This window comes from Petromyzon marinus, chromosome 10, assembly GCF_048934315.1.
Source record: "Petromyzon marinus isolate PM22_M1 ecotype Great Lakes invasive population chromosome 10, UKy_Petmar_22M1.pri1.0, whole genome shotgun sequence".
NCBI lineage: Eukaryota > Metazoa > Chordata > Hyperoartia > Petromyzontiformes > Petromyzontidae > Petromyzon > Petromyzon marinus.
Window position 1 is genome coordinate 4,678,728 of NC_133676.1, and position 15,016 is coordinate 4,693,743.

The 15,016-nt window shown below is 51.9% G+C and overlaps 1 protein-coding gene across 1 annotated transcript in view; it reads left to right on the forward strand.

Annotated features, from left to right (window-relative positions):
• Positions 1-7,844: 7,844 nt before the first annotated feature.
• The window catches only part of LOC116941065 (aryl hydrocarbon receptor-like), a 49,672-nt gene continuing 42,500 nt past the window's right edge, over positions 7,845-15,016 (forward strand). The window contains exon 1 of the mRNA XM_032951666.2: positions 7,845-8,448. Within this exon, the coding sequence (XP_032807557.2) occupies positions 8,207-8,448 (242 nt within the window). The 5' untranslated portion in view covers positions 7,845-8,206. The remainder of the gene's footprint in view (positions 8,449-15,016) is intronic.

The window sequence follows — 15,016 nt, forward strand, 5'->3', positions numbered from 1 at the left end:
GTACCCGTGTGGCTGGAGGACCCTGGAGCTGTGTGGATGGAGGACCCTGGAGCCGTGTGGATGAAGGACCATGGAGCCGTGTGGATGGAGGACCCTGGAGCTGTGTGGATGAAGGACCCTGGGGTCGTGGGGATGGAGGACCCTGGAGCCGTGTGGATTGAGGACCCTGGAGCTGTGTGGATGGAGGACCCTGGAGCTGTGTGAATGGAGGACCCTGGAGCTGTGTGGATGGAGGACCCTGGAGCTGTGTGAATGGAGGACCCTGGAGCCGTGTGGATGGAGGACCCTGGACCCGTGTGGATTGAGGACCCTGGAGCCGCCTGGATGAAGGACCCTGGAGCCGTGTGAATGGAGGACCCTGGGGACGTGTGAATGGAGGACCCTGGAGCTGTGTGGATGGAGGACCCTGGAGCCGTGTGGATGGAGGACCCTGGAGCCGTGTGAATGGAGGACCCTGGGGTCGTGGGGATGAGGACTCTGGAGCCGTGTGGATGGAGGACCCTGGAGCCGTGTGGATGGAGGACCCTGGAGCTGTGTGGATGGAGGACCCTGGAGCCGTGTGGATGAATGACCCTGGAGCTGTGTGGATGGAGGACCCTGGAGCTGTGTGGATGGAGGACCCTGGAGCCGTGTGAATGGAGGACCCTGGAGCCGTGTGGATGAAGGACCCTGGAGCTGTGTGGATGGAGGACCCTGGAGCTGTGTGGCCGGAGGACCCTGGAGCTGTGTGGATGGAGGACCCTGGAGCCGTGTGGATGGAGGACCCTGGAGCTGTGTTGATGGAGGACCCTGGCGCTGTGTGGCTGGAGGACCCTGGAGCTGTGTGGATGGAGGACCCTGGAGCCGTGTGGATGGAGGACCCTGGAGCTGTGTGGATGGAGGACCCTGGAGCTGTGTGGATGGAGGACCCTGGAGCCGTGTGGATGGAGGACCCTGGAGCTGTGTGGATGGAGGACCCTGGAGCTGTGTGGCTGGAGGACCCTGGAGCTGTGTGGTTGGAGGACCCTGGAGCCGTGTGGATGAAGGACGCTAGCGCTGTGTCTGGCTATGAAACAAGCAGTTGCCTCTACGGTGCCACCACGCTCACAGAGCCTATTGATTCGGTTGGCCAATTGCGAAGCGGTGAACCGCTGTTCACCTCCAGTTAGACCGCTTCGATCAGAGCCGAAAGTACAGTGGGAAGTGGAGTTTGTGAAATGTATAAACGAACCTTATTCAGCCCTAAAACAAAAACTCACATTCATCATTCTTCTTGTTCTTCTTCTCCTAGCTCATGCCTTCGTACGGGGGCGGGGGCAGGAGTCGGTGGGGTTGGGGGGTGGGGTTGATGAGATAACCGCGAGCCCGCGCCCTTCCAAAGATCCGTTCGCAGTAGTAATAATAATAATCACCGTTCCATCTCCGCGGGCTTGGCACGGCACAAGGACGCGCGAGCTGGACAGATAAACGGAGGCTCGCGCGCCACTGCTGCCAGCGACAGTGGCTGAAACTTTACTTGTGGATTCCCTCGACACGTGACCCCCGCGCCCCCCTCCTCCTCCTCCAGGTGGCTGCCTCTTCTCGTCCCCGTGTGTCTGCGTGTCTCTGTATAGTGGGGAGCGGTGGCGAAGTGGTTCGCGCGCTGCCCTACCGAGCCCGGCTACCCGAGTTTGACACCCGTGGCCTACGACCATTAACAGTGGCAGCGAATATTTGGACCGGTCCCGGGGGTTTTCCCCCTTAAAGGTGGGCTCAGCCTAAAAAAAAAATGTTTACCTGGCGCGGTGTGCACACGTCAGCGCTGGGGAGGCAAAGGCGACCGGGCGCGCCGCTGGTCACCCACCCCCTTCCTGCACCGCCAACAGCACTTGCCCCAACAGCCTGTTAAAGGCTATCCGTGGGGATGGGGGGTGGTGGTGTGATCTTCGTCGCGAGTGTGGGGCGCGTGTCTGCCCAGCGCGTGGGTGGTTGTCTCTGGGGCTGCAGCTCAGAGGCCGCGGCCCACGCGCGACACCGTTCCCTCGCCCTCCACCTTCCTCCAATGCCATCTCACGCACTCCGCAATGCCGCCCCCTCACGCGGGCTTGGCATAGGGAGTATTGGCGGCGTAAGGCACTGCCACGGGAGTACGTGGTGCGATCTGTGAATATCGCCAATAGGGAGACAAAGGCGGCCGGGCGTGGTGCTGGGCACCCACCACCTCGTGCGCCGTGCCGGCCTTTATAGGTGCTCGCTAACAGCACTTGCCCCTACAGTCTGTTAAGGCTCTACGGAGGATCTTTGTCTTTGTGTGTGTATGTGTGTATATGTGTGTGTATGTGTATGTATGTGGAACTTCTTGTGCACCGTACGTAGCCAACCGTGCTATTCGGGAAGGACAGCAAACTAAACACAACAAAGCAGTTTTAAAGAAATTAGTTTTCATTCTCGATTTAAAAGTGCACAGCTCCCAGTGGCTTCCTAACATCGGTAGGCAAGAGCGTTCCAGACGGCCGCAGAGGCGCATCCAAGGACACGCAATACAATACATTCCAACAATCCAATGGACAGGTCTCTATATGAATACAGGGCACAATGAAGACAAAGCAAGGCGAGATGGATGTGTCGTGCAACGTTCATTCGGACCGTTCCGGCTGAAGTTCAGGACACGTGTTATGCAACTGCGCAGATTATAGCGGTCGAGCGGCACAGCTGTCCCGTGTGTGTTGTGCCGCTGTCATGCGCTATGATGCCCGACGTTTCGCTCCACGTGCTCGAAGCTTAAATCTGGAACTGAATCGACCCGCGGCACCAACTATAAAACACTTCAAAGGGCAACAACAAACAACGATAGCCCTTGCCGCACTTCGCATTGACACCCCCCCTCCTTCCCCACAGAAAAAAACAAAGACAAAGATCCACCGTATAGCCTCACCAGGCCGTTGGGGCTGTTAGCGAGTAGCACCTACGAAGGCACACGAGCGGCACACACACACACCCTCTGTGTGCGTGTAGGCGTGTGTATGCGTTTGCGCCAAAGTAAATATTCTCTGTGTATATTAAATCGTAAAAGTGTTTGTCCCTTGCGGACTGTCTCGGTGTATATATCTCTATTACGGGGGCGGTGGCGCAGTGGTTAGCATGCTGTGCTATGAGCCCGGCGACCTGAGTTCAATTCCCGCTGACGGCCAACACCGGTGACGATTATCTGAAACGGTCCTGGGCCTCCCCTAGGTCGACTCAGCCTCAAATGAGTACCTGGTGCGGTGCGTAAAAACATCGCCACTTGGGGAGACAAAGGCGGTCGTGCGTGGTGCAGGCCACCCACCCCCTCGTGTACCGTTCCGTCCTGAATAAGTGCTACTTGCTAACAGCACTTGCCCCAACAGTCTGTTATGGCTATACGGGGAGGTCTTTGGCTTATATAGCAAATACAACGGCAAGCACATTCGGTATTCGGTGCCAGTTTCACAGCGCAAAGCTACCGCGGAGGGGACTGTATTTTATCTGGGGTACAAAGAGAGGTTTGTGGGGTGAACTTTCATGCGTATTTTTTTTTAAAATCTACAATGCCAGAAAGCAATGCCACATTTACCAGGGAAATTCAACGTTAAACTTCTTTCGCACCGTACGTAGCTGCGGAGGAGGGGGGACGACAAACTGAACAAAAAAAGCAGTTCTAAAGAAATGAGTTTTCAATCTCGATTTAAAAGTGCAAAGCTCCAGTGGCCCTCTATTGAAGGGTCATTCCCCGAAACGTTAGCTTACTATATACAGTAAATGCATACAGTCTTGGGGCGGTGTTAATGGTGAGGGTAGTGAGAGTTTTTATTTTATTTTACATGTATTTGTCGTGAGTTATTGTTGTAAAAAGCTCGCATCTAGTGCATTTATTGTTTTAAAATTGTGTCCCAACACCCAGGACCGGTTGAGAAATTCGTCAACGAGACTCAAAAATGAGCCCCAAGACTCATTTTTGATAGGGTCCTGCATTCAAGTGTTTTGGTCAATTTCAATAACACATTTAATGCATTTCCACTGCACGATTATCTCCCCCTAATGACGTTAATGAAGTCAACGTGCATGTCCCCTTCTCTAATGAGCTTTCTGCAAGCACCAGAGACATTAGCGGGAGCGGCTTTTTGTTGTTGTTGTATCAGCCAAACTGCTTTTTCGTTGGGCCTTAAAAATCGACCATTATAACAAATTCATCAACATCCTGGCTTTGTACAGCCTATGTGATTCATCTCAACCCTGCCAACTTAAGCGCACCGAGAAAATGACGTTATTTTATTTTTTAAGTTTTTTACTATTTTTTTATTTCACAAAAGTGCATACACAATACGATTTTTTATATTTTTTTCAAGGATGCATAATCGAATCTTATCTTGGGCGTTTTCGTTCATAAACATGTTTACTGTTATACTACGAACAACGACACGTAACGTGCAGAGTAAAAACACAAACAGCAAGTGACATGTTAATTAAAGGAAAAAGTAAAGGAGCTCCAGGCAAAGAGACCCACACACATGACACACACATGACACACACATGACACACACGACACACATGGGACAACTAACACAGTATTCACCGCATAGCCTTAAACTATTAGGGAAACAAACCAAAACACATACATAAATATCCTTATATATACACAAAATATACAAAGATCCCCCACAGGCTGTATGAGCAAATGCTGTTAGCGAGCGCCTATGAAGGCCGTCAAGACGAATTAGGGGGTGGGTGGCCAGCACCAAGTCCGAGACCACCTTTGTCTCCTCAATGGCGAGGCTCAGGGACCGGTTCAGTTATTACTCGCCAGTGATATTAGCCGTGACCGGGTTTGCTACAATTTACATAGCCCGGTCCTTACAGCAGTGGGCTATTCACTGAGATGTACATATATACATGTGTACACTTACACAAAGACATAAAACATGTACACGCATACACATGCACGTATATACACACACACACACACGTGTATGTCACCACATAAACGAAGAACCCACAGTCGCACGTAAATACACGTACACACAAACATATAAATAATGTTGAACTTCTTTCGCACCGTACGTAGCCAACCGTGCTAATCGGAGCATACATGTGCACAAACACATACCCTGACAGTCGAAATGTTCCCCCACGTTTGTCGAGGCAATAGCGAGCACCTCCCAAGGCCACGATTGGGGGGGGGGGGGGGGCTTGGCTGGTCAACTCCCCAGCGCCGATGTTTCAACAGTGCACCGGGTAATCAGCTACATGTCTGAGTCGTGTATGGACGGCGACATCCATATAGCGCGTGCGTCAACTCTGACGGTCCAGGCGTTCTGCATGGATGTTGGGGATGTCTGAACAGTCTGGCGCATTTGTCTGGAATGTTTTCTTTTGTACGTGTACACGTGTACGCAAACACACATATGCATAAACATACACACACACAAACATGCATATACATAAACACACAAAACACACGTACACATAAACATAAATACATAACATACATAAACACGTACACAAACATACATAAACACATGAACACGCATATACATAAACACACATACATGAACATACATGGACATACATAAACAACCATATATACATAGACCCACACACACATATCTAGAAAGGCACACACACACATATACATAAGCTAAAACAGAACAGAAAGTTTCCCCTGTGTAGCCGGCAAGTGCTGTGAGCGAGCACCTATTAAGGCCGGCACGGCGCACGAAGAGAGTGGGGGGGGTGTGGCCAGAGCAAAGCACGGCCACGTTTGTCTCCCTCGGGCTGATGTTACTCGCCACGACCGAGTGTTGCACGTCGCGCCCGGGTGTGCTCGTTTAAGGCTGAGTCGACGTAAAAAAAAAATCCTGGAGAATGGGTTCAGATATGACTCGTCACGGGACTCAGGCCGTGATGGAACCTGGACTCGAACTCAGCTCACCGGATTCGTAGCGCTGGAGTCTAACCGCTAAACCATCGCCATCCATATACATACCAAGGACAAAGTTCCCCCGTATAGCCTGTGCACACTGTCGGGGCAAATGCTATTCGCGAGCCATTTATGAAGGCTGGAACGGAACACGAGGTGGGTGGCCAGTACCACGCCTGACCGCCTTTGTCTCCCCAGTGGCGATGTTTAGTACACACCGCACCAGATACTCATTTGACGCTGAGTCGACCTAGGGGAGGCCCGGGACCGGTTCAGATATTCATCACAGGTGTTGGCCGTGAGCGCGAATCGAACTGGGCCACCGTATTCGTAGCGCAGCGCGCGAACCGCTACACTACCGCTCCCCGCTCTACACATAAACACGCTCACACACACACACACACTGACCTGCGTTGCTCGGCTTTGCTGAGTGAGACGCCCGCAGAAGGCGGTGCGCAGGGAGAGAGCCGTTCTCGCCTTGGCACGCCGTGTCCCAGGGTCACTGGCCGTGACCTCAGCATCCGCGCAATTCGCACCACGCAGCGAAAAGCGGCGAGAGGCACCGTGGCCTCGTCACCCAATGCCCCCGTGAATCAATGCCCAGTGACCCCGTCCACGTCGCTTCAACCTCCCCCCCCCCCCGCCCGCCCCACCAACTCACGAAGCAATGAGAAGCGCATCCACGGTGTTGCCAGTGAACGCGATTGTGTGTGTGGTGGATGAACGCAGTGGTTTGTGACTGTGAGCGGTTTGACAAGTGCTGTGCGAGCCCGTTGGACTCCGTATGAACCATCATACATTTATTTAGACGTTATACATGCACGTACAAAAACATGATACGTACATTAAATGGGTATAATAAGCCATTACTTAAGAACAATTTTTTTACGTAATTGTAATATTGCGATTGCATATTAGATACTATAAATAGCATTTCCAACCGTGCTATGTGTTGCATAGATTATTTTCTATATTTAATAGAAAATCCATTATCGTCCGTAGTCAGAGATTAAGGACTACTGATCTGAACGGACACTCCACTTGCCCATGTGACAAGGTCACGTGCAGGCTACGTCTCTGCGGTGCATCATTAATGCGCTCATTGTGACTATATTTGGGAATAATGAATGCTTCCATACACACATCACCGATTACGCAATAGCCCACTCAAACACTGGATATTATGCATATATTTATATGAATTATACTATTATTTACATAATTATAATGTCATCTGAACAATATTTCCATGCGCTTTGTGTTGCTTTATTGCGACGCATAGTAAACTCACGACGACCAACGTCGACATTAAACACAGATTACATTGAAGCGTACGAACGCCACCACAAATGACCTTTAACGAGTTTAAAGAACGCATGGCTCTCCGTCCAGAAGTTACCAACCGCATTTGATGGTTGTTCTTGTTGCGACTAACACTAATGACAGCACACGCAGTTTACAAGTTCCCTTCTCGCTACAGCCCACGCTGCTGTCACGCCTGAGCCATCGCGAGGGAGTGAGCAGCAGGAGCAGCAGCAGCTTCACGAACCCCGTGGATTCTCCTCCATCGCTGGCGGCGCGCTCCCCAGGCAAGGCGCGCCACGCCTTCGTTGGTGGCCGGTTGACACCTCTAGCACCACCCTGGTGGCGGTGGTCGTGGCCTCTCTCTCAAAACGGGGAGTCCACCGCCACTGTTCCAACCGCACCCCACTGCCGGCCACACCAAGTGCACGATTCCATCCCTGGACGGGGTTAGGGCACACGGGGCGCGGCTCAGACTCGCGGAAGAGAATTCCGCGTCACGTTCACGCGCGCCCCCACGTGAGCGACCGCGCTGCCGGGGTGCGCGCGCGTCGACTTTCCTCCTCCTCCTCCTCCATCGCGTCCTCCGCCCCCTCTCCAGCCGCCGCCTCCTCCTCCCCCGCCTCCTCCCAGAGCCCCCCCCCCCCCCGTCCTTAGCCTCTCTGCGCGGAGCCGCCTCCGTGGCGAAGCCCCATCGCGCCGTGCACTCCGTGCGCCATCGCGGCCTCGCCACCGCCGCCACCGCCGCCGCCGTCGCCGCCGCCTTTAAATTCGCCAGCGTCACAACTTGAGACAACCGAATAAGCCTACGATCGACTCTCTCTCTCTCTACCTGCCTGTCTGCCTCTCTCTCACCCGTCAGCTCCTCCGCCGTCCGAGCCTCGCCTCGCTGCTGAGCCGTGAGAGTCGCCGAGAGTCGCCGAACGAGGGACCCCCCCCGCCCTTGGGGACCCTCGCACTCGGGGAACCCGCGGGGTCCGTGACGCCACAGACCCCGCGCAGGGGTTCATGCTGGCGCTCAGCCCCGCAGACGCTAGCATGGAGCAAGGATTCCTCCTGCCGTCGTCTCGCGCCAGGATGCCGAGAGACAGCGGCGCTCTCCCGGGCCGCTCCCCTCTCTCCCCGGGGCCAGCGCTCGCGCCCTGGGCCCCGGGACCCCCTGCGTCCCCCCACCAGCTCGCGGCTTCCAGCGTGGGGGGCTCCGGGGGACTGTACGCGGGCAAAAAGCGCAAGAAACCCGTGATAAGAAGGTAATCGCCAGACATTGATGCGGGGGGCGTGGGGGTGGGGGGGTCGGGTTCACGGGAGTTCCCTTGGCCAGTGGCGTTAGCTATTGAGTGTGCAGGCGGTGCAACTGCACCGGTGCCTACGGGGCAGGAGGTGGGGGGGCAAGGACCGGTCACTGAAGTGGAAGAGTAATGCATTGGACCTCAGCCCCCCCCCCCCCACCGCCGTTTCATTCCTTGCAGTCGGATGAGGCACGCGCCAAAGTACCCTAACGCCATTGCGCTGTCGTTGTTTACCGCAGTCGAGAGATGGTGGTCTTGCTCGTCAGGGTTTGCCCCGATTCCACGCATCTTCTGATATCAATACACGCTCGTTGAGTGAGAGTGATGTGCATTCTAATTCTGTGTCGGAATGTTTATGGAGCTCGAAAAAAGTTTGCACGGGCATTATAACTCGAATGACATATGTATATTAAACTTTAGAAGTTGGACACTCTTAAAAACAGAAAAAGGTTCGGTCCGAATTTTTAATTGCTTCAACCACTCGTGATACACGCTGCAGAGTAGACGAACTCTGTGGGGTGTGACGCTGAATCAAAAAGGGGAAAGCGTTCACGTGCAACTGCCTCTGACTTTCCTTTATTCAACAACACTGGGAATTTAACAGAGAGTTTGTTTGGGTCAGATCGCGTAAATATAATACATATAGATTGTAAATGTTGTCGGTTTACTCTCTAACACACAACTGGTGTGTGGCTGTACTCGTAAAAAAATTGCCACGTTTTGTTTACATGACAAAACCTTACTAATTGGCTGTGTCGGGTGGTGGCGGGTTTAACGACACACTTTATAGTTACGCGATCTAACCCCCTGAAAAAAAACCTTTATTACGAATAACACTGGTAATTATTGTCCCCAAATTATCAAACAATGACCCTGATATAATAATAATAATAATGATCATCATCATCATTGTAATTTCAAACATCTGTGCCCCTTTTATAAACTATTTGCTCAGCGCACCCAACCACTGCCCTGTGAGCCCTGCGGTAGTCCACCGGAGAAGCTAGACCCTTTGCGTATTGTGTGTGTGTCTGTTTCGATGGTTGATTTAATACAACTCCGTAGGAGGTTTTTTTGCGGTACAATACGCGCCGTGCAAAGATTTAAACGGAATACACGGGGACCATTCGGAGCAGACAACAACAACCACCGCAACGTACATTCCATTCGTCAGCTTCCATTCGCTCAAGATATATTTTGCATAGAACCCTTTGACGATCCACTGCTGGATGAAATTGCCTCATTAGGCAATGTCCGTCACAGGTGGGGAGGGCGAGTAGGTGGAGGTGGGGGGGGGGGATGTTTGACCATATTTCACCACGCCTGTCAGTGGCCGGTTGGTGAAGGGGGAAGAGATTTGTCGCTGACCCAGTGCGCTGACGATGCAACTACTTTGACGGCCTATGGGCCGGGGGGTGAATTGGATAAGAGGTTCATGTTGAATTCATCGCAATCAGGGTCCATGGCAGCCGCGCTGCGTCACTCATTCTCCTCCACGTGCTTCTAAAGTGCTCTTTATGCTCGGTGTGAGCCGTGAGCAGAAATCGCGAGCTCAGGCTTGCTGGCATCAGTGCAGCGTGCTAACCACTGCGCCACCGCTCCACACCTCCGGGTGAATTCATAATATAAGTACGGTATATAGAGAGCATGCAGAAAGAGCGTGGGAACCGAAAACGGCTGATATCGATAATGACATGTAATAATAATAATGATTTAAACTTCTTAAGCACCTTTCACCCGGAGGTCGCAGGCTGCTGTGCAGGTCTAAAAAAAAAAGCAGAACTAAATGTAATCACAAAAATACAAAAAACCGCGGTTAAAACACACACACAAAGAGCTGCTGCCCGAGTCCGTGACACCCTAAGCGCAGCGCCAGGGGGGGTAGGGGGCCCTCGGAGTTGCCTCCCGCACTCCAGTAGCAGGCACGCAGCGCGCACTCAGTCTCGTGGGGCAAATGAAGGGGGGGAGGAGGGGGGGGGGCACACAGCGGGCATTGGCTTCGGATCGCGAATCCACTCGCGCCGGGACTCCACTGCTGGATGAGTGGCTCCCTCCTCACGCCGCGTCAGTCAGGGGCTGGGTGGTTCGGTGGGGGACGAGGGGGGGGGGGGTCGACCACACTTCCACCGTCACGTTGGTCAGTTGCCGTCTGGTTGAAGCGGCGTTCGTGGTGAAGAGCAAGACCGGTTGAGAGATATCGATGCTGACAGTGGCCCGGAATGTAACTCGGATAGCCCTGCCGGATTTGTAGCTCAAGATACTTGCGTCACCGCTCCACGCGTCCGGTGCAACACAGGAGGGGCGCGAACACAATATTTGTTTCGGATCATCGCGTGTTGAAACGAAGCACACGAATAGACGCCAATCGAGTGGGTGAAACGCGACGGCTACCTACGTTGGTGAGGAATGGCAGGCAAAGGAGGGAAACGTCGTGGAGAGGACGAACGCCGCCGCGGAGATGCAGCGATGAGATTAGTTTCGAGTGCTGGAGTGAGATGGAATGTGGAATTGCAGGACCGCGAGGAGCGGCGATGGCGTGGGTAGGAGGCGTTGATACGACAGCGGATAGAGACAGTGGATGACGATGATGCGTATGAGGCTCAGAGATATGCCAATCGCTGTGGGCTTTCACTCGTATACAGTACGTGGCACGTGCTGTGTGACGAAACGCAACACGTGTGTGCACGCACGCGCGCGCACACACGTGTTGCATGTCCTGCACGCTGCATAGACGTGTTAAGCACGCCAGATACACACGCGTCTATCCTTGTGTCTTTGTGTCTCCCCGTTGCTCCGTCTCTCCGTGTCTCTCTCACCTTGCATCTCTATCCCCGTCTCCTTTTCTCCATCTGTTTATCTCTCCCCTTGCCGATGTTTCCGCGAGCTTCTCTCTCCCCACGTGCATACCTCGCTCTCTCCACGTCTCTCCACGTGTGCACACCTCCCTGTTCGCTTATCGTTTAAAAAAAATGTACAATCATGTCGCCGACTTTTCCTTGATCCACTCCGAGCTGAACTGTGCGCGAGTCTTCTAAATTCCATCGCCTCCACCGCGGAGGGGACAAACACACGAATGCCGTGGTCGAAGGTTATCTTATCGCGCGCGCGCCACAGTGTCTGTGATGGTCTGCGCGCAATGCGGGAGTTTTACGATCCCAGCGGTGGCGATGGTGCTGGTGGTGGTTTTCTGCACCACTCAATCTCGGAGGAAAATTTGATGCGAACAGGGGGTGGTGATGGTGCTGGATTCCTGCACCACTTAATCTCGGAGCGAAATTTGATGCGAGTGGTGGTGGTCATGGTGGTGATGGTGCTGGTTTCCTGCACCACTCAATCTCGGAGCAAAATTCGATGCGAGCGGAGACAGCGGCCACGCCACAACAACAACAACGGTCATCCCAGCGTAGCCCGTTGGTTTGACGCGCCAGACAACAACACGAGTTATGATAATGAAATCGTGAATGTAGTCGTGCCGTGCGACTCGTGTTGATGCGATGGGAAATTAAAGACGCGTTAAATCATCCCGCTTCTGCGTTGCAGAGTTCTGTGCTTGCGTATGCTGGCAGCAAGGAATGTTCAGGGGCTCTGTGCGAACGCCGGGGTCTGTTGGCCACGGACGAGAGGGCTTCAGAAGAGCGCCCGTGTGGTTTTTGCTGTTCCTCCTCCGTTGAGGGAGCGCAGACTTGCCGTGGTTGACTCTACGCTCTGTAGTTTACCGTTGGTACGGCTATTTTATTACACACAATGGACAGGAAGGACAAGATCAATGGGCTCGCATAATGCGCATGCATAATGTATGTTGACTCAAGAACGCAGAAGCGCGGTCACCACATCTACGCCTCTAAGGAACGAAACTGGTGGACTTCTCCACAAATATTGTTGTCGCCTGATGAAGCTAGTTGTAATTACCGGCAAAACATCGTAATCAGATTGTAAATGTTGTGGCGTGGCTCTCCAACACACCGGTGTTGCTGTACTATAGTGACGAATGGACCACGTTCTGTTTGCGTGACAACCCTTACTAGTTGGCTGTGTCGGGTGGTGGTGGGTTTTAACGACACAATCACATTACTTGTATCGAATGCAACAAAAAAACTTGTTGCATGGCCACAATCGCATTACTTGTACCGAATGTACAGCAACATCTGCGTGTCTCTATGGCTTTACCGTGTGGTCCATAGTTTGGGTTGTGAGGCCACAATCGTAAACACCGCGGCTTGAGTCCTTTAATGAATTTATTTTATTTACGAAGGAGATGTTGTGTGTCGGCCATTTGCAGAGGTACACAGTTTTGTTACTTAGCTGTTCTTCACCAGGCGGCATCAACGCTCAAAACCGCTGTCAGCTTCACGACCCCTGCAACGCAATAACGAGTTTACAACTACGGCAGTATTGTCATCACATCGAGAGGAGCATTGTTCATTAGCGATCAAAACACAAAATGAAACCCCACAAAATACCGGCAACAGTATCCGCAGACGATCGATCAATCGGTCACACTTGTTCATATTTCATTTCACGGAGCTCCGTGGTCATCGCTTCTTGTGTGTGTATATATATAAAATAAAACACGTGGCTCGTGTTCTTTGTTGCTGTTGCTCTGGAGAACGGAAGATCGACGGTCGATGTTCGGTCGCCCCGCCGTCGATGGCAGTGTGTGGCTTCTCCACTCGGCAGCTCGCGTGATAGGCCCTGCCACCTTACGTGGAAGTGATTTACACGATCACGGGACCCTTTTTTGCCAGCATCAAAGCATGCAAAAATAGGAATAGGTTTTTTTTTAACCCTTTCTGGCAATAAAACAGGTGTTAAGATGAAATAATGAAATGATAAAAATAAAACAATACAATTCTCACGCCGTTTCGATTTCAACACAAGCAATCATCATCAGGTGTGAAAAACCACAGCAAGAAAAGTTTTAAAAACCGCCACTTTTTTCAAATTTTCTTGCTGTGGTTTTTCACACCTGATGATGATTGCTTGCGTTGCAATCGAAACGTCGTGAGAATTTTATTGTTTTATTTTTATAATTTTATGATTTCCCTTCTACGTGACTTTACCGATAGAACCAAGAATATGAATCCCTGCAGTCACGTGTTAAGATGTTCAAACGAGGATTCAAGTACTACATTAACCACACACAGTACCTGTGATGAACATGCAAACAAACACGGCTCTGATAATGATGATATATGTGGCATTGTGTTCGTACTCTTCGCCTTTAGGCGTTGGCCATCAAGAAGGCGGCTGTCTCTGGTGTAGGCCAATCAGTCAAAGACAACGCATCAGATAATGACCAGAGCGATGGTCGTTTGCATGTTCACCACAAGCACTGTATATGTGGTTAATGCTGTGCTTGATTCCTTACAAAATGCATCTGATTGGTGTTTAAACATCTTAACACCTCCTGTTTTACTGCCGGAAAGGGGAAAAAAAACAATTATTATATTTTCATGATTTACAGTCTTGCCCCGATTTACGTCGTTTCGCAAGTACGTCGTCACTTTATTATCAACACCGCTACCCGATTCGCGTCGCCTCGACCCCACACACGCTCACGTCGCTGACAGCATCTTCCCTCCTTTCTCTCGTACCCGTCGCCTCCACCCATTTGACCCGGTGCCATCGCTTTGATTGACGTCGTTTCGACGTTCGTTCGTCCGTCGCACATTCATTTCGGGAACGCATCCCCCGCACGTACACCGGGGCATCGCTGGAATACACTTCAACTTTTCCGCATGTCACTCACGTGAAGTTGGGAGCTTTTAAGACGTTGCTGTTGTTGTTGAGTGCAACCTGCCACTTCGTCGGTGTTTCCACGTGTTCGTAGATAGTGCTGAGTGGTTCTTTTCTGCGTCACGTGTGAAGGTTTACATACACAAATGTGTGCGTGTGTGTGTCTATGTAACCCTGCTCATGTGTGTGCGGGAAGCGGTAGTGTAACGGTTAGCACGCTGCACTACGAACCTGGCGACTCGAGTTTGATTCCTGCTCGCGGCCAATACCAGTGACAATTATCTGAAACGGTCCTGGGCCTCCCATAGGTCGACTCAGACTCAAATGAGTACCTGGTGCGGTCTGTAAACATCGCCACTGGGGAGACAAAGGCGGCATGTGCCGTGCCGGCCTTTATAGGTGCTCGCTAACAGAAGTTACACACGTCTGTACGTGTATAACATGCATGATTACACACACACGTGTGTGTAAATATGCATAGTTACATGCGTATGTTTGAGTGTGTACATGTACATAGCAAGCAGCGTTACACGTGTGTGTATGCATGTGCTTAGTTACACACACGTGTGTGTGCAGGGTTACATGTACGCGTGTTTGTGCATGCATACCGACGTATAAATACGTGTGCGTAGCAATGCATGCGCACACGTCTGTGTAACCCTGCAAGTATAAAATAAAATTTAGAGCCTGTGTGTGTGTGCAGCTTTACACAAACACACAAAGATCAAGATCCCCCATTTAACCTTTACGGACTTTTTGGGCAAGTGCTGTTAGCGAGCACCTAGGAAAGGTG